The 25,254-nt window shown below is 37.4% G+C and overlaps 1 protein-coding gene across 1 annotated transcript in view; it reads left to right on the forward strand.

The window, feature by feature from the left end:
* The window catches only part of LOC107285059 (serine/threonine-protein kinase TNNI3K), a 184,219-nt gene that overhangs the window by 60,031 nt on the left and 98,934 nt on the right, over window positions 1–25,254 (forward strand). The window contains exons 14-17 of the mRNA XM_029283589.1: window positions 2,823–2,915; window positions 2,994–3,051; window positions 3,142–3,336; window positions 6,264–6,368. Coding sequence (XP_029139422.1) covers window positions 2,823–2,915; window positions 2,994–3,051; window positions 3,142–3,336; window positions 6,264–6,368 — 451 coding nt within the window. The remainder of the gene's footprint in view (window positions 1–2,822; window positions 2,916–2,993; window positions 3,052–3,141; window positions 3,337–6,263; window positions 6,369–25,254) is intronic.

A 25,254-nucleotide genomic window follows, 5' to 3' on the forward strand; every position in this document is an offset into this window, starting at 1 on the left:
GGGCAGTGGATTTTTAGGAGATGAGAATGCTCTTTTACATTAATAGGAGGCTAACTTTTCGTTCTGTCACTTCTCTACCTATTTTGTAGAAAGTAGGAGAGAGACAGATTAATTTTGATAGTGGGTGAGGTAATTTAATTTAGTTTCAACTTTAAATCTGTCTTATTTGATGGATACTCCCAATCTTTACCTCGTATTAGACGACCTTATCAAAAGGAAAGAGAATGGACACACTGTGCAAACCAAATATTGATAACTTCCAGGTGCAATGCAAGTGCTGGTTTATCACCTATAAACCCTTTGTGGCATAGGCCTGCTCATCTGAGGGATTTTCTATCTTCAATAGATTATGCCCTTTCTCTTTGATCAGACACAATTAGCATGGTGTGGTCAAACAATCCTTCCTTCAGTTTCTCTTCAGTGGCAGTTAGATCCTGAATGGTTCTCTCACTGTGACAATTGTTCTTTAAATTCCTGCTGATTCACTCCAAAACTGCACCCAGCTCCCACTTACAGGTTAACCAATAACCCTAGAGTTATGATAGCCCTTTCTGCTGCACCAGTCTAGGCAGGAGAATTCAGAAGATAACAGCCCAATTATAAGAGGCAAGAGAACAACAATTACATGACCTAAAACAGAACAAAATACTTAACATTCTTTATATGCAAATCAGTCATACTTTGGTCTAAACTCAAAAGAAAATGCCACCATCAAAACATCCCAAACACATGTGTTTTGTTCTGTATATGACTCACTTGAAACAGCTGTATTCAAACCATTTCCCACACCTGTAGATAAGATTTTCTTGCCTAATTCCATCCTGGACTAATTTCAGTAAGAGAGAGGAAAGTATAGATGAGGCAAATCATAATAAGGTGTGGAAGGGAATATATAAGAATGTTCCAGCAAATTGCAAAGTCTGCTTTATGATAGGCTATGCTTAGTAGCTACTGTTTTTAAGAGTATTGTGTATTCAACTTGTGCTAACATTGGATGTTCCCACTTTGACAACTGATGAAAATGCAGCCATTTTCTCTTCTCATTTTCTATGCTTTTTCTTGCTTTTAGGAATCAGGTGCAGCAGGGAGGGGGGTTGGAATGAAAGCTCAGCTAGTCATAACGATAACACTGCTGTGGGAACCCAAGGACAAGCTGATAATGTTTTGGCGGGCTGAGGAGCTGGGGAGAAAGCCCATGCTTTTCTCTAACTGGGGAATGTGATTTATGACAGTTCATTGAGGGTGGGAATTGTACTTTGTTACTTTGTATCTGGGGGAAGGGAATTTAGTTTTTGGGTTCAACTATGGAGTGCTAATATTTTGTTTCCCGAATAAAATGTTTTTTAAGGAAGAATTTTGCCTTGAAGTTCTTTTGATGGGTTTCATCTATTGGAACCATGACAGATCAGGGTTTAATATAGCTACTTAAGAGCCACTATTCATGTAACATGTCCACTACTTCCAAGTTAATTGTGAAGCTTCATGCTCACATGCCATTACCGATGCTGGACAGAAGAGAAGATTCACTGAAGTTTCTCCTGCTGAGCTAAAGGAATGAGGGTGGAAAGAGAACCTTTGAAATGAATAGAGGATGTTCTCCATTGGCAGGAAATTCTGCCTTTCCCATTCCTTGACTTCTCATGCTGCCTTCCTATACTACAGTCCACATGTTTTGGTGCAACACCATCATCTTTAAAATGAGAATGGTTTTATTTTTGTTATATTGATGCAGTAGCAAAGAGAGGACCATGAGGATTGCACAAGCCTCTGACTCAAGCTGGTGTTTGATTTGTGGGTTTGTGCATTGTCAGGTGGAGGAAGCAGTTGTCAGCTGAGCCATGAAATTCAAAACGACCTCATCACGAATTATCGTTGTCATTGGGACATTCTCAGGCCTCTTTGTAGGGAAATTGGGGGAGAAGTGCTATGTGGAAATACCTCAAAAAGGAGTGTCAGTGATTTGGATGGTTGGAAGTTTGGCTTAAATTCAGTAAGAACTGTAACTGAGAAAAGTAGTGCATAGAGCATGAAGTATTCACTGACATTATTGCAATACTTCCTATGTCACTGAGACATCATTCTTACTGAGATTTGTTTTTCATATATTCCAAAATTAGTGATGATAATAACATAAGTATGTTTCATTTAATTTAATGCACCTTAATTTTAAGAGAATCCTTAATATTATGTGTATGTTTAAAGCTAAAACAAGTCAATCATTCTCTTGATTCATTTCCTTTCTTAATTTTCTTTCCGGATAAAAGCTCTGGGCTCTTTAAGAGTTTTACCCTGCTCATGTGATTAGAAGACATATTCAAATGCTTCTTTGAGAAATGTTTGGATAGACCTCTTATAGCAGAGCATGCGGATCAATAAGTTAGTCTGCAAATTAAGTTGTGTATCAAATCTAGTTCCAAGAGTCAGTAGATCGCAATGGCAATAGAAACAGCTTTATAACAGCTGGCAATAGAAACAGCTTCTGTTAGACAGAAAAGGAACTAATTCCTTGTATAAAGGATTTTCTGCAGCCATTACATGATGCAGATAGAATATGCATACGAACTAAAGCACTGTTCTTTTAGTGATAAGCTTCTAAACCCGAAAAGCTCTAAGATGGATAGGATGTTGAAAATCTGTTTATTATGTGCACTCATTGTAAGGTATTAAACAAAGAAGAGCTGAGATACTAGCCAACCAATGTATAATAATAAAAAAGATGGCAATTTATTTATTTATTTCATAGCATGAAAATTTGTTTTATGGTATGTAATTTATTTGCTGCTAAATTCAAGGCTTTTAGTACACATTTTTTTGCTTTACAGAAAAGGCAGACGTTCTCCTACTTCGTGCTGGCTTGCCATCCCATTTTCAACTTCAGCTTTCAGAAATAGAGTTCCATGAAATAATTGGCTCAGGTAAAGATAAGTGGAAAAACATGTTCATTTTAGCATATACACACATATACTTATCAGTGTGTTCTTAATTTGTTGCAGGATCATTTGGAAAGGTGTACAAAGGAAGGTGCAGAAATAAAATAGTTGCAATCAAACGGTAACATTAATAGTATCTTCACTGATTTTATTAATTAATTACAATTTTGAAGTTGTATTATATATATAATATTCTTTTTTTCTTTATCAGTTACCGAGCCAATACCTATTGCTCTAAATCAGATGTCGATATGTTTTGCCGTGAAGTTTCCATTCTGTGCCGACTCAATCATCCTTGTGTTATTCAATTTGTTGGTGCTTGCTTGGACGATCCAAGTCAATTTGCCATAGTCACTCAATATATATCTGGAGGTTCTCTCTTTTCACTGTTGCATGAACAAAAAAGGTAAATTGACCTACATCGAGTAAGTAGCTACTCCCAACCATGTTAAGGCAGAGGGGATTGGTCAGAGGTCAGCACTCAAGGAGAGCTTCTTGCATGGGTTCCATGAACTTGTCCAAAGTCCACAATCATCCTATCTATAGTTAGCTGGAAGAGAGAAGATGATCAAAGTAGAGTGAACTCCCTAGTGATTCAGTCTAAAAGGAAAGATGAAGAAAGGGGATGAGGCAATGGAGGAAAAACTGCAGAAGGAGGGGGGAAAGGTGATAAGTGACACTGGTATGAAAGAAAGTGAGAAAAAAGTAAAATGTACAATGCAAAAATATAGGCAGAATTAGCAGCTTGGAAAGTAGAGTAAGTCAAGAGCATGAGTAGGTTGCATATTACAACAGAGAGGTATAAAACAGAGAGGGTGGACTTTCTTAGAGGCAGTGACATTGTCAAGCAGGGTTCATGAACCTATAGAAACAGCAAAAATTTCTGCTTCAAATCTGAGCTATAGTTTCAAGCACCCAGTAAATGACTGCCACTACCTAATAATTCCTGGTGATAATATCTTTCTGATTCCAAGAATATTTATAGAAATTAATTATATACCTTACTTATATATTCTTCCAATATAAGACAAGGCACACAAAAGCAGTTGCTTGTTACTAAAAATCCAGTTAACCGATTTAATAAACTGTAGTGATCATTCGCCTGATGTAGAGTTTTTATTTTTATTTTAGTCACAGATTATTTCATATACCTTTCCATAGGGAGGCTGTGGCAATTAGCTTTGGAAAAAAATATTGAACTTTTCTCAATTATATTGACACAAATTCATCAATAGAGATAACCAGTTGGAAAAATAATCCATGCCTAAATTTCATTCTGACAGGTGTTGGTTCAGGAGACTTCCCGGCATAAGTCAACTCACTCTCTATAAACATGACTTTAAATCAGAGATGCTGATACAGGCATCCTTTCCTTATCACATGGGTGTCAAACTCGATCATGTCACATGGCATATCATGACATTTTTAGCCTTTACGGAGCTGGGGTTGGCATGGCTTGCACATGACACATTGGGCTTGCAGGCTGCCAGTTTGACACCCCTGCCTTATCACAACGAAACTAATATGATGTCAGAATAACAGAGCTGGAAGAGACCTTGGAGGTCTTTCTAGTTCAATCTCCTGCTCAAGCAGGAAACCCTATCCCAGTGATGGTGAACCTTTTAAGACTGAGTGCCCAAACTGCAACTCAAAACCCACTTATCCATCGTCAAGTGTCGTGTGGGTGTGGCCCATTGGCTGGGTGTTGCCAATTGGGTGGGCGTGGCCCATTGGGTGGGCGTGGCTGCAGTGGTAATGGCAGACTGGGTGGGACTAAAAAGTTCAATCAATCAATTCCAACTTTGCAAGATCTTTTTTTTCTCCGCGAGAAGTTGAAATCGACTGATTGAACCTTTTTTTTTTTGCACACTGTGGCAGAGGCCTAAAGCGAAAAGGTTTTATTAAACCCAGCTGAAGGCCTAGGACTGGGGCGATGGCGGGTGTGCCCACAGAGAAGGCTCTGAGTGCCGCCTCTGGCACCCGTGCCATAGGTTCGCCACCACTGCCCTATCCCATTTCAGACAAATGGGTTATCCAATCTCTTCTTAAAAACCTCCAGTGTTGGAGCACCCACAACTTTTGGAAGCAAGTCGTTCCACTAATTAATTGTTTTTCAGGAAATTCCTCCTTAATCATGATGTCCATCTTGACATCATAACACAAGCTCCATTTTTCTTTTATTTATGTTGCAATATTGCATGAAAGTGTTTTGTCCCTTGCTCTCTTATGGACTACTATGCATGCTGAAATTTCACTTAATGCCATTACCGTCATTATTATCCATAGGCCATGTTCTCCATTGGAGTGCCTGGTTGAATTGATTTACTCATTATTATTCAAGGGATCATACTGGAGATTTTAAAAAAAAAATCCAAAAAAGAAAACACTAACTAAACAAATAAACAAATAAGCAAATATTTCCCTTCTTGATCTGATCAGTTTCTCCATTCCAGGGTTTAAATAGAGAGTTGGTTACAAGTACACCAATGGTATTTTGAAAATACGGCTGAAAATAGTCAGCAAAAGTTATTTATGATTGTTATTTAGGAAACAGTAGCTCCATCATAAAGAATCTTAGGCAAATGTGTTTCTGCATTTGCCCATCTATTCTCTCCATATTGATTAATAGATATGTTTGCCATCTGATTTTGCTCTCTGTCTCGGAAACATTTGCAATACACTAATAGGTACAGGAAAGGATTATGCATAACGATTGGGTTTAGGCTTCCTCCATGAAAATAACAAATCTATTCCTTTTACACCTGCCTCAGGGGAGCTTCCATTTACCACGAGATTAGTAAAGCATGAGCATAATTTCCAGGAACAACATGAATTGTTCTTGAGGAGCAAGGTGGGCAAATAATGAGATCGTGATATCATTTCACAAATGATGCTACTTACATCCTTGCATCAGATATTGTGCCTTGACTAGCACAAATTACATAATTGCATCCTTTTCACAATACACCAGTCATCATTCTGACATCCTGGTAGTAATTAATGCTCATGCTCATTGTGAGGCATGTTCTACCTGGTCTTTTCCCCCATGTTTTTTTTAAAGATTATTGGACTATCAAATCTATCACTGGAAGATATTAGAAGAGGAATTAGAATAGTAGGTAAATGAATAACTTATCTAAGTTCTAATTAAAAACAAACCTATTTCAAATTAGAGATAATTTCTCATTTTAAATTGCTTAGAGAGACAAATTGAATTGCTTATGACAAATACTAGTTGTCAATTTACTTACTAATCATGAAGTCTGACAAATTCATTTCACCTGTCTCTAATTTGATGAAGGCAAGTCTTTTTTTTTATTCTTTTCATTGCAGAAACCTCGACTTGCAATCCAAATTAATCATTGCAGTAGATGTTGCTAAAGGTATGGAGTATCTTCACAATCTTACCCAGCCAATTATACATCGTGACTTAAACAGGTACATTGCGGTTGATGAAGCTGAAATCATTAACCATAATTCTGAAATGTATGTCTGTATGTATGATGGCAATATCATAATGCTTTCATAAACTGACCAAAATTGTGCTCAGAAAAAGGACAATTTGATAACAGTGGCCTGAACAGAGTTAAGGAGTACCTGAAAATGCACGTTCAGGTGAAGTTTAAAAATGTCAATCACCAGAGAAATCAGATTCAGGCAGTTCAAATGGGTATAAAGATTTACTGCAAGCTTAATATCTCTACAAAAATCTGAGCAACTAACTGTCAAGGAAAATGAGCTGGAATAAGAAGGCATTCAAGGTGCACTGGACTTAGATCTCTTATGGGCGTACAGGAACTCATGACTTATGACACGTTTGACCCCTCCCTTGGCTTGGCCATCTTCTACAAAAAAAAAATGAGGACTACCAACCTTCCATATTCCAATTTTTCCTTAAAATAAAATAAAGACCACAGTTCTGGCATTTTTTTGGGTGAATATGCCAATTCTAAGAATTCCAAAACAAAGAACTGAACATTATATATATGTAATCCATAGTCCTATAGTCCCATGGACAACATCCATAGGATTATTTCTATTCCCTCCGATATTAAACTTTGGCTTAGCATCTTTACAGAAAAACCCAACATGGAATCCTCTTTTTCTGCCACCCTTTATAATTATTTGTGTCAAAGATTGAAAGAAGTGACTTGAGTAGCACTGAGAAGACCAAAAGACCAAACAAACTGGTCTTATTGTATTATTTCACGTTCTGCACAAAAGAAACTCTTTAGAAATGAAAAAAGGTGAAAATATACTTAAGTATCTCTCCTCAGTTCTGCCCTGTTGGCCTTCAGGTTAGAGAAGTAGTTCGGCCTAATTATATTTTGTTTCATAGCCAGGATTCCTTTACCAAAAAGTATAGGATAAAACTGCCAGGGAGAAAATGTGATATAAATAGTCTGTTGCCATTCTGACTACATGTCTCTGAGTGTATGTGACTAGGAACTGAAGGCAGGTAGCAATAGAAAGCCAACAACTTGTAGGAAGAATGTATAAAGGCTGGAGGGGAAAAATTAAATCTGTTTATCTCCTATTGAGATATAACTCGCTCAGCATTGGGAGATAATTGATCCATTGAAACTTCTTGAAGCAGACCAAGTCTGTCCCTTAGCTTTTGATGCAGAAGTCTTATGCTTGGCATTTAATAGTTTTATAAATACTTTTGATGTCTCTTATCCTTTCTTGATGCCAGGCTCTGCCAATTATATCAGGGGAGATGAAGTAGCCCACTGATTTGGAAGTAATCTCTCCTAGCTCATTTCTTAAAACCGCCTGCAACTTTTGAGTTTCGTTGTAATAATTAATTCCTGATTTGAAAGACATCAACTCATTCTCATGCCTGAGATAATTTTGGAAGTAATTAATTCATCCATCCTGATTTATTAACTCAGTGGGAGTGCAGGTGATTATTATTAGAACAGCCTCCCAACCTGCTCTGTTTTGTAGACATTTACTTGAATGTGATATGTAAGAAAAACCAAAATGTATACTTTGCAAAGAAACAAAAGTTTTGATTCTTATGTTTTACTGATACTCATTTTAAAATTTTAAAAATAGCATTTTTCACTTTCAAAAGTACATTTTTTCCAAAATTAAAAATACTTTCCCCCCTTCAGGCTATCNTTGAAAAGCAAGACAGTGAAGAGATGGATAAAACATCTTTCATCCTCTCTCTGTCTAATTAAAACTATCACCCACTCCATTAAATTAAATCAAAGTTGAAATTTAGACAGAATAAACTACCTATGAGGGTTAGAAATGGAGCATAATCTGCTGGAATAGTTTTCCTTTCTCTTACCTGTGTGACACGTTTGGTTTATAAAATAACTTCCAGGTGCAATGCAAGTGCTGGTTTATCACCTATAAACCCTTTGTGGCATAGGCCTGCTCATCTGAGGGATTTTCTATCTTCAATAGATTATGCCCTTTCTCTTTGATCAGACACAATTAGCATGGTGTGGTCAAACAATCCTTCCTTCAGTTTCTCTTCAGTGGCAGTTAGATCCTGAATGGTTCTCTCACTGTGACAATTGTTCTTTAAATTCCTGCTGATTCACTCCACAACTGCACCCAGCTCCCACTTACAGATTAACCAATAACCCTAGAGTTATGATAGCCCTTTCTGCTGCACCAGTCTAGGCAGGAGAATTCAGAAGATAACAGCCCAATTATAAGAGGCAAGAGAACAACAATTACATGACCTAAAACAGAACAAAATACTTAACATTCTTTATATGCAAATCAGTCATACTTTGGTCTAAACTCAAAAGAAAATGTCACCATCAAAACATCCCAAACACATGTGTTTTGTTCTGTATATGACTCACTTGAAACAGCTGTATTCAAACCATTTCCCACACCTGTAGATAAGATTTTCTTGCCTAATTCCATCCTGGACTAATTTCAGTAAGAGAGAGAAAAGTATAGATGAGGCAAATCATAATAAGGTGTGGAAGGGAATATATAAGAATGTTCCAGCAAATTGCAAAGTCTGCTTTATGATAGGCTATGCTTAGTAGCTACTGTTTTTAAGAGTATTGTGTATTCAACTTGTGCTAACATTGGATGTTCCCACTTTGACAACTGATGAAAATGCAGCCATTTTCTCTTCTCCTTTTCTATGCTTTTTCTTGCTTTTAGGAATCAGGTGCAGCAGGGAGGGGGGTTGGAATGAAAGCTCAGCTAGTCATAACGATAACACTGCTGTGGGAACCCAAGGACAAGCTGATAATGTTTTGGCGGGCTGAGGAGCTGGGGAGGAAGCCCGTGCTTTTCTCTAATTGGGGAATGTGATTTATGACAGTTCATTGAGGGTGGGAATTGTACTTTGTTACTTTGTATCTGGGGGAAGGGAATTTAGTTTTTGGGTTCAACTATGGAGTGCTAATATTTTGTTTCCCGAATAAAATGTTTTTTAATGAAGAATTTTGCCTTGAAGTTCTTTTGATGGGTTTCATCTATCGGAACCATGACAGATCAGGGTTTAACATAGCTACTTAAGAGCCACTACTCATGTAACATGTCCACTACTTCCAAGTTAATTGTGAAGCTTCACGCTCACATGCCATTATCGATGGACAGAAGAGAAGATTCACTGAAGTTTCTCCTGCTGAGCTAAAGGAATGAGGGTGGAAAGAGAACCTTTGAAATGAATAGAGGACGTTCTCCATTGGCAGGAAATTCTGCCTTTCCCATTCCCTGACTTCTCATGCTGCCTTCCTATACTACAGTCCACATGTCTTGGTGCAACACCATCATCTTTAAAATGAGAATGGTTTTATTTTTGTTATATTGATGCAGTAGCAAAGAGAGGACCATGAGGATTGCACAAGCCTGTGACTCAAGCTGGTGTTTGATTTGTGGGTTTGTGCATTGTCAGGTGGAGGAAGCAGTTGTCAGCTGAGCCATGAAATTCAAAACGACCTCATCACGAATTATCGTTGTCATTGGGACATTCTCAGGCCTCTTTGTAGGGAAATTGGGGGAGAAGTGCTATGTGGAAATACCTCAAAAAGGAGTGTCAGTGATTTGGATGGTTGGAAGTTTGGCTTAAATTCAGTAAGAACTGTAACTGAGAAAAGTAGTGCATAGAGCATGAAGTATTCACTGACATTATTGCAATACTTCCTATGTCACTGAGACATCATTCTTACTGAGATTTGTTTTTCATATATTCCAAAATTAGTGATGATAATAACATAAGTATGTTTCATTTAATTTAATGCACCTTAATTTTAAGAGATTCCTTAATATTATGTGTATGTTTAAAGCTAAAACAAGTCAATCATTCTCTTGATTCATTTCCTTTCTTAATTTTCTTTCCGGATAAAAGCTCTGGGTTCTTTAAGAGTTTTACCCTGCTCATGTGATTAGAAGACATATTCAAATGCTTCTTTGAGAAATGTTTGGATAGACCTCTTATAGCAGAGCATGCGGATCAATAAGTTAGTCTGCAAATTAAGTTGTGTATCAAATCTAGTTCCAAGAGTCAGTAGATCGCAATGGCAATAGAAACAGCTTTATAACAGCTGGCAATAGAAACAGCTTCTGTTAGACAGAAAAGGAACTAATTCCTTGTATAAAGGATTTTCTGCAGCCATTACATGATGCAGATAGAATATGCATACGAACTAAAGCACTGTTCTTTTAGTGATAAGCTTCTAAACCCGAAAAGCTCTAAGATGGATAGGATGTTGAAAATCTGTTTATTATGTGCACTCATTGTAAGGTACTAAAACAAAGAGGAGCTGAGATACTAGCCAACCAATGTATAATAGTAAAAAAGATGGCAATTTATTTATTTGTTTCATAGCATGAAAATTTGTTTTATGGTATGTAATTTATTTGCTGCTAAATTCAAGGCTTTTAGTACACATTTTTTTGCTTTACAGAAAAGGCAGACGTTCTCCTACTTCGTGCTGGCTTGCCATCCCATTTTCAACTTCAGCTTTCAGAAATAGAGTTCCATGAAATAATTGGCTCAGGTAAAGATAAGTGGAAAAACATGTTCATTTTAGCATATACACACATATACTTATCAGTGTGTTCTTAATTTGTTGCAGGATCATTTGGAAAGGTGTACAAAGGAAGGTGCAGAAATAAAATAGTTGCAATCAAACGGTAACATTAATAGTATCTTCACTTATTTTATTAATTAATTACAATTTTGAAGTTCTATTATATATATAATATTCTTTTTTTCTTTATCAGTTACCGAGCCAATACCTATTGCTCTAAATCAGATGTCGATATGTTTTGCCGTGAAGTTTCCATTCTGTGCCGACTCAATCACCCTTGTGTTATTCAATTTGTTGGTGCTTGCTTGGACGATCCAAGTCAATTTGCCATAGTCACTCAATATATATCTGGAGGTTCTCTCTTTTCACTGTTGCATGAACAAAAAAGGTAAATTGACCTACATCAAGTAAGTAGCTACTCCCAACCATGTTAAGGCAGAGGGGATTGGTCAGAGGTCAGCACTCAAGGAGAGCTTCTTGCATGGGTTCCATGAACTTGTCCAAAGCCCACAATGACCCTATCTATAGTTAGCTGGAAGAGAGAAGATGATCAAAGTAGAGTGAACTCCTTAGTGACTCAGTCTAAAAGGAAAGATGAAGAAAGGGGATGAGGCAATGGAGGAAGAACTGCAGAAGGAGGGGGGAAAGGTGATAAGTGACACTGGTATGAAAGAAAGTGAGAAAAAAGTAAAATGTACAATGCAAAAATATAGGCAGAATTAGCAGCTTGGAAAGTAGAGTAAGTCAAGAGCATGAGTAGGTTGCATATTACAACAGAGAGGTATAAAACAGAGAGGGTGGACTTTCTTAGAGGCAGTGACATTGTCAAGCAGGGTTCATGAACCTATAGAAACAGCAAAAATTTCTGCTTCAGATCTGAGCTATAGTTTTAAGCTCCCAGTAAATGACTGCCACTACCTAATAATTCCTGGTGATAATATCTTTCTGATTCCAAGAATATATACCTTACTTATATATTCTTCCAATATAAGACAAGACACACAAAAGCAGTTGCTTGTTACTAAAAATCCAGTTAACCGATTTAATAAACTGTAGTGATCATTCACCTGATGTAGAGTTTTTATTTTTATTTTAGTCACAGATTATTTCATATACCTTTCCATAGGGAGGCTGTGGCAATTAGCTTTGGAAAAAAATATTGAACTTTTCTCAATTATATTGACACAAATTCATCAATAGAGATAACCAGTTGGAAAAATAATCCATGCCTAAATTTCATTCTGGCAGGTGTTGGTTCAGGAGACTTCCCGGCATAAGTCAACTCACTCTCTATAGTCATGACTTTAAATCAGAGATGCTGATACAGGCATCCTTTCCTTATCACATGGGTGTCAAACTCGATCATGTCACATGGCATATCATGATGTATCATGACATTTTTAGCCTTTACGGAGCTGGGGTTGGCGTGGCTTGCACGTGACACATTGGGCCTGCAGGCTGCCAGTTTGACACCCCTGCCTTATCACAACGAAACTAATATGATGTCAGAATAACAGAATAACAGAGCTGGAAGAGACCTTGGAGGTCTTTCTAGTTCAATCTCCTGCTCAAGTAGGAAACCCTATCCCAGTGATGGTGAACCTTTTAAGACTGAGTGCCCAAACTGCAACTCAAAACCCACTTATCCATCGTTGAGTGCCGTGTGGGTGTGGCCCATTGGCTGGGTGTGGCCAATTGGCTGGGCGTGGCCCATTGGGTGGGCGTGGCTGCAATGGTAATGGCAGACTGGGTGGGACTAAAAAGTTCAATCAATCAATTCCAACTTTGCAAGATCTTTTTTTTCTCCGCGAGAAGTTGAAATCGACTGATTGAACTTTTTTTTTTTTTTTGCACACGGTGGCAGAGGCCTAAAGCGAAAAAGTTTTATAAAACCCAGCTGAAGGCCTAGGACTGGGGCGATGGTGCGTGTGCCCACAGAGAAGGCTCTGAGTGCCGCCTCTGGCACCCGTGCCATAGGTTTGCCACCACTGCCCTATCCCATTTCAGACAAATGGGTTATCCAATCTCTTCTTAAAAACCTCCAGTGTTGGAGCACCCACAACTTTTGGAAGCAAATCGTTCCACTAATTAATTGTTTTTCAGGAAATTCCTCCTTAATCATGATGTCCATCTTGACATCATAACACAAGCTCCATTTTTCTTTTATTTATGTTGCAATATTGCATGAAAGTGTTTTGTCCCTTGCTCTCTTATGGACTACTATGCATGCTGAAATTTCACTTAATGCCATTACCGTCATTATTATCCATAGGCCATGTTCTCCATTGGAGTGCCTGGTTGAATTGATTTACTCATTATTATTCAAGGGATCATACTGGAGATTTAAAAAAAAAAATCCAAAAAAGAAAACACCAAATCAACAAATAAGCAAACATTTCCCTTCTTGATCTGATAAGTTTCTCCATTCCAGGGTTTAAATAGAGAGTTGGTTACAAGTACACCAATGGTATTTTGAAAATACGGCTGAAAATAGTCAGCAAAAGTTATTTATGATTGTTATTTAGGAAACAGTAGCTCCATCATAAAGAATCTTAGGCAAATGTGTTTCTACATTTGCCCATCTATTCTCTCCATATTGATTAATAGATATGTTTGCCATCTGATTTTGCTCTCTGTCTCGGAAACATTTGCAATACACTAATAGGTACAGGAAAGGATTATGCATAACGATTGGGTTTAGGCTTCCTCCATGAAAATAACAAATCTATTCCTTTTACACCTGCCTCAGGGGAGCTTCCATTTACCACGAGATTAGTAAAGCATGAGCATAATTTCCAGGAACAACATGAATTGTTCTTGAGGAACAAGGTGGGCAAATAATGAGATCGTGATATCATTTCACAAATGATGCTACTTACATCCTTGCATCAGATATTGTGCCTTGACTAGCACAAATTACATAATTGCATCCTTTTCACAATACACCTATCATCATTCTGACATCCTAGTAGTAATTAATGCTCATGCTCATTGTGAGGCATGTTCTACCTGGTCTTTTCCCCCATGTTTTTTTTAAAGATCATTGGACTATCAAATCTATCACTGGAAGATATTAGAAGAGGAATTAGAATAGTAGGTAAATGAATAACTTATCTAAGTTCTAATTAAAAACAAACCTATTTCAAATTAGAGATAATTTCTCATTTTAAATTGCTTAGAGAGACAAATTGATTTGCTTATGACAAATACTAGTTGTCAATTTACTTACTAATCATGAAGTCTGACAAATTCATTTCACCTGTCTCTAATTTGATGAAGGCAAGTCTTTTTTTTTATTCTTTTCATTGCAGAAACCTCGACTTGCAATCCAAATTAATCATTGCAGTAGATGTTGCTAAAGGTATGGAGTATCTTCACAATCTTACCCAGCCAATTATACATCGTGACTTAAACAGGTACATTGCGGTTGACGAAGCTCAAATCATTAACCATAATTCTGAAATGTATGTCTGTATGTATGATGGCAATATCATAATGCTTTCATAAACTGACCAAAATTGTGCTCAGAAAAAGGACAATTTGATAACAGTGGCCTGAACAGAGTTAAGGAGTACCTGAAAATGCACGTTCAGGTGAAGTTTAAAAATGTCAATCACCAGAGAAATCAGATTCAGGCAGTTCAAATGGGTATAAAGATTTACTGCAAGCTTAAGATCTCTACAAAAATCTGAGCTACTAACTGTCAAGGAAAATGAGCTGGAATAAGAAGGCATTCAAGGTGCACTGGACTTAGATCTCTTATGGGCGTACAGGAACTCATGACTTATGACACGTTTGACCCCTCCCTTGGCTTGGCCATCTTCTACAAAAAAAAATGAGGACTACCAACCTTCCATATTCCAATTTTTCCTTAAAATAAAATAAAGACCACAGTTCTGGCATTTTTTTTGGTGAATATGCCAATTCTAAGAATTCCAAAACAAAGAACTGAACATTATATATATGTAATCCATAGTCCTATAGTCCCATGGACAACATCCATAGGATTATTTCTATTCCCTCCGATATTAAACTTTGGCTTAGCATCTTTACAGAAAAACCCAACATGGAATCCTCTTTTTCTGCCACCCTTTATAATTATTTGTGTCAAAGATTGAAAGAAGTGACTTGAGTAGCACTGAGAAGACCAAACAAACTGGTCTTATTGTATTATTTCATGTTCTGCACAAAAGAAACTCTTTAGAAATGAAAAAAGGTGAAAATATACTTAAGTATCTCTCCTCAGTTCTGCCCTGTTGGCCTTCAGGTTAGAGAAGTAGTTCTGCCTAATTATATTTTGTTTCATAGCCAGGATTCCTTTACCAAAAAGTATAGGATAAAACTGCCAGGGAGAAAATGTGATATAAATACCGTATTTATCGGCGTATAACATGCACTTTTTCCCCCTGAAAATAGGGGGCAAATGATGTGTGCGTGTTATACGCCGATATACGGCCAGCCCGGGTAAATTCGGCCATATTCTTCAATACGGGCCGGCCCCAGCAGTTCCCCTCTCCTCTTTGTGTGTGTGTGTGTGTTTGTCTCTCTCTCTCTCTCAATTCTCCCCCACCCCAAAAGCGGGGAGGGGGCGANTCCCAACCTGCTCTGTTTTGTAGACATTTACTTGAATGTGATATGTAAGAAAAACCAAAATGTATACTTTGCAAAGAAACAAAAGTTTTGATTCTTATGTTTTACTGATACTCATTTTAAAATTTTAAAAATAGCATTTTTCACTTTCAAAAGTACATTTTTTCCAAAATTAAAAATACTTTCCCCCCTTCAGGCTATCTCATCTTGAATCAATAAGGTCAAACAAACATACTCATACTTGCAGAAGTTCCCAGCAATATCAGAAAATACAGGTAGTCCTTGACTTACAACAGTTTGCTTAGTGACTGTTCAAAGTTACAAAAGGCACAGAAAAAAGTGACATGATCATTTTTCACACTTACAACCATTTCGGCATTCCCCAGGGTTATGTGATTTATATTCGGATGCTTGACAACTAACTCCCATTTATGATGGTTGCAGTGTCCTGGAGTCATGTGATCACCTTCTGACAAGCAAAGTCAATGGGGAAATCAGATTCACTTAACAACCATGATACTAATTTAACAACTGCAGCGATTCACTTACAAATGTAGCAAAACCCACTTAACAAATTTCTCACTTAGCAGCCTAATTTTGGAGTTTAATTGTCATAATCTGAGGACTACCTATGCTTTCTTGGATGGGATGGGATGTGATGGGAGAAATTGGGGAGGAATCTGATTCATAATCTAATTCATTCAGGAAGACGTCCACAACATCAGGCTAGATTTTTCTGAGCAAAGCACAGAGAAATCTACTTTTGTAGCCCTCTTCTCCTTATATCATTCTTAGGACTGCCATCATATATACACTAAATAGATCGGTTGTGGCATGTATTTTGTATTATATACAAATGTGTATACATTTTGTCAGGCATGTACAGGATTATGAGAACTACACCTTTGCTGTGACATTGGAATAATTATTTTGTGCACATTTTGGTCTCATGTCTGGAGATGAACTTTCCATAGGAAAGCTCACGGTATTTTAAATTACGGCTGTATACATCTACTATTGATATTTGATATTAAACTCAAACTTATATCTGCTTGCCATGTGGATATGAGGAAGAATATTGCTTCGAACAAATTCACTGGTTGAGATAAATAATAAACAAAATGGCATTATAGGACCTTTTTTTCCCCCCTTTCAACAGCCTGTCATCTTTGACTATTAATCTGTAGCAAGCTCAAAGCTTTGCAATACATTTAGCTGCAAGGATAGATTCCAGGGCTAGTAGCTCTTTTGTCAGGGAATGAAATGGGATTTATCTCTTAAAGCTTTGTGCAGAAACAGAAATATCTTGCATTTCTAGGCTGTGTAGTAGAGGCAGTGGCTGACAATAGCTGTTCAGGTTCCTATATCCACAGAGTATTAAGAATGGTATAGTGTATTTCATTACATGTTAAGATCAATATGAGACTTCCATTCTGTTTTTAGCTTAAATCTGGTTCTATGTATGCCAGCACTTCTCGCAAGATAGGACAACAAAAATGGAAAGCCAGCTCTCTATGGATGATAAAAATAATCACCATGTCTGTATAGCTGCATAGAAGACAGAATGCTGTCATGGTGTATGCAAGATTATTAACTTTTTTGCTTACACATGTCTAATGGTTCCAAAATTTAGAACAAATTGCAAAATGAAGGCTTACTTGGCACACAATTGCTTTATTTTGCTATTTTGCCTGAATTCAATATCTTAATACTAGTTATTATTTATTATTTAGCATTGGATCAGAACATGACAAAGAGAAATAAACATATACACACAATCCACCTAATTTTATACAAAATAACTTACATCTGTAGCATCCCTTAAATTACCTCTGCTCCCTGGGTGTCAGTGATCAGATGCAGCCTTACTGCCCCCCTGGGCCTCACGGCCATGACAAACAAAAGAGTGTCTATAATTAATACTAGTAAAAGATATACAGGGACGTGTCCTAGCCTCACTTAATATGTCTCCATCTTCTCTGCATTAAATCAAGTGGTCCATCAGAAGCTTCTATTGATGTTCATATAAACACTCAGATATGTGTTTATATGCAGGTAGACGCTTTCTGCAGTAATAGAGTAAATTTCAATATATTGCAGGTATAGTAGTGAGCACAATAACCATGCTTCTTCTATTCATGTTAGTGGGCTACACAGTATTATTGAGTCATATATTGATTCCAACTAGCTTATTTATATCCACCAAGAGAACACCTTAAATCTAGGCTTGCTGACTTCTTTGTTTATTTAAGAAAATTTATATGGTTGCCAATTTTCATATGAAATCTGGGAGGCTAACAAATGTTTATTAAAAACAATTTAATAAAACCTTTACAAATCAAGCCAAAAACCAGAATAAAGTATCCAAGGCACCATATAGCATATCCAGCTACACAAATGTACCTGTTTTGGGCTTATTTAATATCCTTATCCAGGACCTGGATGAAAAGTTAAGTCTTCAAAAATTTCTGGAAGACCAGGAGGGCGAGGGTCTCAGGGAGGAGGCTATTCCACAGGAACAGCCTAGTACCATGCAGAGAAGACATGACTCTATATTCCTCAAGATAACGTTGTTCAATGGAGGGACCTTGTGCACACCTGTATGTCAAATCTAATGGGACAGGCAGAAACCTTTGGAGATAGGTAACCTGGACTGCAGGGCTTTGAAGGCAATAACCAAACCCTTGAATTGTATCCAGAAGCATATTGGAACCAAATGCCATTTGCGCAACAGCAGTGTAATCCAAATAAACTGGGCGAGTCTAAAGCTATAGATGTTATTGCACTCAGAGTTGGTTGAAACTTTCAAGTATTTTTGAGGACATCCCCATGTAGAGCACAATGCAGTAATCCCATTGGAGAGTGACAGTGATCATGGTCTCCCAGTTTAGGAGCAAGTACTTAGGATTTGTGCCAAAGCCCCACTAGCCAAAACTGTCACCTGCTTTTTGAAGACTCCAAAATTGTGCAGCACCTCTCTCTGGAGGAGTATTTTCCATTGAGAAAGATTAAACATCTATGCTAATGGTCCCCAATCTTTCTGGCTCTGTGGACTGGTGGTGGTGGTGTCGGAGTGGGACAGGATGGTTTTGAGTGTTCTGCTTGCACAAAAGCTATTTTATGTGCTCATGCACTTGCCCCCTGCTTGCATGGCCCGGTACCGGCTATGGGCCGGGGGTTGGGGACCCCGATCTACTCAAAGGACACTCAGTCTTGCTAAAACTGAGTTACAGCTTGTTGATCCCCATCCGGACCTTCATGCTCTGCAGGAACTGAGCAAGCATTTAGATAGCATCACTTGTCCAGCCAAGGTTGGATAGGTGTAACTGAATATCATCAGCATTTTAATATTTCACTCTGTACTGATAGATCTCCTCACCCATTGGTTTCATGTTAAATGTTCTTTATATATTATAAAATATTTATGTAAAATAGGAGTGGTGTAGAGTTAAGCCCAAAGGCATCCTACAGAGAAGGAGCCTATAACTAGACCTCTTCCCCACCATACCAGCACTAAATAAAACTAGTCATGGGGAATATTTAGAGGAATACTAATGGCAGTATTCTGAAAAATACAAGCCTGAACTTCAAATATAACTAATGGCGGGTGCAGTAGAGGAGGATCAGTGTCAGGAGACCCAAATCTTTATTCCCAAGAACAGCCTTTTGTAACTAATTATAGTTCATTAATCAAATAAAGTGGAAAACCTGTCATTAAGCTTTTAAATAACCATTTCTCAACAATTCATAACTAGACTTCCTGCACCTGACAGGCAGTGAAAATTAGGAACTGTGTTAAGTATTTATTGTAGTATAAAAAAAAGTGCAGTGGATGCTACCTGCAAAGTCCTTGCAAGACTTAAAAGAATGTGCTGTTGCCTTTCAACTTGCCTGCCAGATCCTCAGATTTTCTTAACAAGAAACAGTAATGAGTCAGACAATAATGAAAGTGATGATTAGTTTCTTGCTTCAATACTGACTCCTTTAAACTGAAAAGTATATGTGTTTTTTAAAAAAGTGTTGCCCTTATTACATCTTCAACAAAGTGCTGCCCTAGACAGCCCTTGTTCATAAAAAAATAGTAGAGCCCAATACATTTTAAATATTATTTTTATTTTTTTTGCCACCACTGCATATTATTTTTTGTTCTATAAGTCATTGCTCTTAATTCATATTCTGGCTATAGAAATTAAGACACTCTCTCATTGTCTAGTCAACATAGGAACCTCGAATTCTTTAATCAAGTGATCTCTTAACATCTGCATATCAAATTGATTTATTGATCTATATACCACTAAAACTCTCATCGTCATGACTTTTACGTAGGCAAAACAGTGCATCATAGGGCAATAATTTTTGAACAAAGGTACTTCAGATGGGCTAACTTACAGAATGTGTCCAAAATCTAGGATCCATGATTCCCAAAGGAATGAAATTTGGGGAAGTTGTGGCTGCTTCAATGCTATTGGCTGCTTCTTCACTGCTGGGCAGTTCTTTCTATGATGTGATCTTCCTTTTCAATGTTCCATGACTGTTCCCAGCCAGTCTTGTAGTCCCTTGCTTCCTCCCCCACATTGTTGCAAGGAATTGACTCATCATGTGGCTCTTTTCTAGAAGCAATAATTTTAAAGTACATGAAGAAAGACATGGGTATTTTTATTGCTTTAAATGCCCCTTCTAAGGCAGAGGACCTCAACCTTTTGGCACCAGGGACTGGTTCCATGGAAAAAATTTTTTCTGCGGATTGGTTTTGTGTGTTGCCTGCATCCCATAGATGGGGCTTTGCTTGTTTGTGCAGACTGGTTGCTGGCATGCCACGGACCAGTACTGGTCCATGGACTGGGGGTTGGAGACTCCTGTTCTAAGGCACCAAACATTCACATGTTATATCCCATCTTTGATCAGAGAATAGTACTCTGTCCTCTATATTTCTTCACAACAATCTGTGAGGTAGGTTGGGTTGAAAGTCACCAATAGGGCTGCTATGGCCACAGATGCTATAGAAACAGGATCTATCTGGTGTCAGTCAAATACATGAGCCACTATATTTTAGTCTTTGCCTATCCTGCTTCATTTATCAATCACATCCTACTCTGAAACTGAGTACAGACTGGAACCTCCTTTCACCACCAGAGATCAAGTAGACTGGTCCTGCCCTAGCCCTCAAGAAGTAACATCATTCTATTTTTATACTGTCTCTGATGGCTTCCTACAACTCAGTGGAAAAGCCAGCAGGGATTTCAAACTGTTCTGAGGCAAGAAAGGTAATATACAACATTGTGGTAAAAGTTAAAATAAAGTAAAAATATCATCAGTACTACAGACTATGAAAAGGGCTACACATCTCTGGAATTACAAGGAAAGGTACCTAATGAAATGACAAGAAAAGATGGAGGAGGAAAGGGAAAATCAACCTGAGACTGTGACAAACACAAATTACTGGGAAAGTTCTTCAACACAACAACATCTTCCTTCAACAACAAAACCTCAACAGAGAAAGAGCAAGTCAAAATGCCCAACTTGCACGATGTAATATTTCTGTTGATGTTGGTGCCATGGCCTAAGTCTGCCCTCACTGTCATGTGTTCCTATTCCCTGGAGACACCACCAAATTCATTTGTATGAAAGGAAAATTCATGAGAGACAATTTGCAACTTCTACCTAATGAACCTCTTAATTTATATAATAATGATGAACCTATTGCAAACAAATTCAGAAAGAACATCATACAATACAATCACCTCTTCCAAATAACATCCTTTGGTGCCAAAGAAGTCCTTTCAATGAGTAACAGACTGGACATTTAATGCTAGACCCCAACCAGCAAACCAAACTTACTCAAATTTACTCCATGGTTCCTCAAGACACAGTAGAAGAATGGGTATACTCCACAATGATAGAATTTAATGTGAGATTTTTTAATTATTGTGGAAATTACTACAACAGAATGAAACCCATACATTGTGTTCCTTTGACTTGCAAAAGAACAAATTTGAGACACGCCATATACATTTAATGCATATCAAATAATGCATTACAAGAATGAACTAAATAACCTTTTAAGGGGAGGGCATATTTTCCAACAATATGAAGTTCTAAGATTGTGACTTCTAAGATTGACTTCTAAGATTGTGACTTCTAAGATTGAATGCAAGAGACTTCTAAGATTGAATGCAAGAGACTGAGTTTCAGCTGAATGACTCAAACAACCTTTAGATCAACAACATGCAAAGGCCTAACTGATGCTTTGAATGAAACTGATGATTTTAGAAACATCAGATGGTGTACCATCCTCTCTTTAACATTTGTTGGTGAACCAAGATACAGTATATGATGAAACTTTGTCCAGATGCCGTGATGTTTAAATGGAAGTAGGACAATGCTTCATTTTGATAGCATGCAATCCAAATCCATGGCCAAAAATGTGACAGCATCTTTTTTTTTTTAATCATCAGGCAAATGATCAGTCAGATTTAAACACAAGAGCATTCAACTTGAAGATGAATGTTCACAAAGTACCTTACTGGAAAACGTGGTCTCTTTGGTAGTGTATTGCTTACGTGCTAAGTATGGTATACCAAAAGCAAGGACTATGTGATGGAATGTGGTTGGCTGAATTCCCAGGAGGGAAGAGGTACATTCCAATGGAATAAGAGACAGTTAAATCCAGCTAGTTTATGTGAGAGAAAGAGGGTGAAGATAGGCCCTCCCTAATAGTTCTCAAAGAATACGGTATATGCAGATAGTGGAGTGCTTAATCTGGCAAGATTCTGTCTATGGGTGTGGAAACCATAAAGACCTCAGCTTGGAGGTCATTCTTGGGCCTCACTTGCACTGTCTTCTATGGCTTCATGAAGTATCCAAGCCAAAACCACAGGATTATGATACATTTGTGCACGTTGAAGCACCAGACCCAAATAAAGATCCAGAGCTGCATAAACTGATGCTGAAGCACATGATCCATAGTCTGTATTGCAGCAGAAATTCAGCATGTTGGAAGAATTGTACATGCAATAAGAGGAATCCAAAGCCATTCAATGAGCATACAAGATGTGATGATGATTCATATCCTATACACAGGAAATAGTTTTCAGAAATGGAAGGATTTGAAGAACATCAAGTAGGATGACCAAATCAAACTACAACTTCTCAGTGAGTGGTACCCTACAATGCACAAATATTGAAAGTATTCAATTGTCATCTTAATCTAGAAATATACTAATTTGTCAAACCATTAAATATACCATAAAGGGGAGCAATCAGACAAATTTTGCATTGAACAGAGAAGAGAAAATCACACAGTACTTGACAGATAGATATATTGGCTCCTCTGAAGCTGTTGCATTCATACTTGGATTTCAAATTCATAAGAGGGGACCAGCCATTGTTTGCCTTCAAGTGCACCTTCCACAACACCATCAAGTATTCTTGATGCATTTTCTGCATCGCATGAGAAAAGCACATTTTCCTTCCCCTGTCCTTACCACTTTCTACAGAGGGACGATCAAGAGCATCCTGTCATATGGCATTACAGTCTGGTTTGGAAGCATCACTGCATCAGACAGGAAGACAGTGCGGAGAGTGATGAGGATGGCAGAGAAGATTATTGGCAGTTCCCCCCTTCCATCCAGGACATAGCATATAAGCGTTGCTTGAATAGGGTCCGCAAGATTGTCTGGGATACTACACATCCTCTTCGTGTTATTCGAAGCAGAACATCCAGATTCAGCCAGAGTTTCGTTCCATACAGTTTTAACCTTGTGAACTCTAAAGCTTCCTCTTTCCATAACATCTTCAAGATGGTCAGTGATTAATATTTATATGCTATTTATACGTAAGGGTGAAGGTTTATATATATATATGTTGTATATAGCATGTTTAAATGTGTGTTATGTATGTGTTCACTTTTGAGAGCAAGCAACTAAATTTCATTTTTAATATGTGCCAATGTGCCCACAGTAAAAAATAATGACAATAAAGATTATCTTATCTTATCTTTTGAGATAAATTTGCTGTGCAACTGAATAATGATATAGCAAGGATCACTTTAACAAAGTTCATGAATCTTTGCAAATGTAATGGAAGAGAGAAATCATTAAATATACATGAAAATTATGTCAATAATCAAATTGACATCTTGAATTAATTTTAAATGTGTATTTCAGTTAAATAAATTTTAATTTTTATTCTGGCCCCACCCACTTTTTAGAGGATGACCCATTTGACAGACAGGTTGTATCTGTGGCACCAACAAAGTTGTACAGCTCTATCAAAAGAGTCTAATGATAAGCATTTTTCCCTTCCTATCAATGAAGAAGAATATAATTATAGGCAATTATTATTCAGATTATTGAAAAAACATTATTCCTTACATTATATTTGATGAAATTTGCCAATCAGACAGTGTTCACGGACTGAATTAAATGGGCTTCTGCATGTATACGTTCATGTTTAAGAAACGACTCTAGTGTAATTTTGTGGTCTTGATATTATAGGAGTTGAAAGCTAACAGACGCTGTTGATCTGTATCAACTTTTGAGAAAATTCCTCCTTTGTCAAGAAAATGTGAAGTAATGAAAGCACCATAATAAAAAAAAGACACTGTAGCATATCAGTGTTCGTTTAAAGCATAACAGTTGAGTATGTCAAGACCTAGCTTTCTTCATGACTAAGCCTCATTTATGGGTCTAACGATTTGTAAAAGTTTGTAAGAACTGGCTTGGAGATTCAGATAAAAAGAGTCTGTGGCAACTCTGTAGTAATGGGTACAGGTGTCTGCAACTCTTTGTTACACATATAAAAAAAATCCTCTCATAAAATCTTAAAATAGCAGTTGCCTTTCATTAAAGCTTTAGTGTATTAAGGTTAGAAGGATCCTTCACTGACCCCATTTCTTTGGAGAAGAAAAGCACATTTAATAGGCATTGCCTGTCTCTTGCCCTGAAAGATGCAATGTCTGGCAGATGGAAGAACTACTGGATTTTGTAAAGGACAAGATTGATTACATGCGTCTTCTAATTCTTTTTCTAATTCTTCCCCCCCCCCTTTCCACTGTTTTCATAGAAATAATGGAAAGGGTATCCTTGACCCATCCTCAGATGGGATGGCTTGAAGAATAAGACCATTTTGTACTGAATCTGATGAACTCTTTATTAACCCCTGTCTGGGCTCTGCTGAATTTTTTTTCCTCTCTTATCTTTCCTGAATGGAGAAACTACTTTCCTCTGCATTTTTTTCCAAAGCTTATAGTGCATCGAAGCTATAGTGGTATTAGAGAGGCTTCTTACTAGCTCTGTTTCTATTGGTTTGGGTGGCTATTTTCTTCCTAGATATGAATGTGAGTGATAAAAAAATGGGAGAGATGCAATACAGATGAAAGTAGCTGACCGAAATATATTTATGAGAAATAAATATGTCTTTGTAATAATTGATGAGGCTGGTCCTCAAACATATTGAGTCCAGAAAGATTCATATGGCCATATTAAACAAGACCAAAACAAAATAAACTTCTCACAGAGATTACTCCACAAACTAATAAGGTATCAAATAACAATATTTTTTATCACCATGTCATATCCTGCTCCAGATGAAAGAAATGTATATCCAGAGCAGGAATTGTGAGATATCTTTACCAGCAAAAGGTAAAACATGTTTTAAAAGTCTTACCAAAATAGTTAATATTCCTCTTTTATCTCACAGCCTTTCATTTTGGA

This window comes from Protobothrops mucrosquamatus, unplaced genomic scaffold (assembly GCF_001527695.2).
Source record: "Protobothrops mucrosquamatus isolate PMUCROS unplaced genomic scaffold, P.Mucros_1.0 scaffold142, whole genome shotgun sequence".
NCBI lineage: Eukaryota > Metazoa > Chordata > Lepidosauria > Squamata > Viperidae > Protobothrops > Protobothrops mucrosquamatus.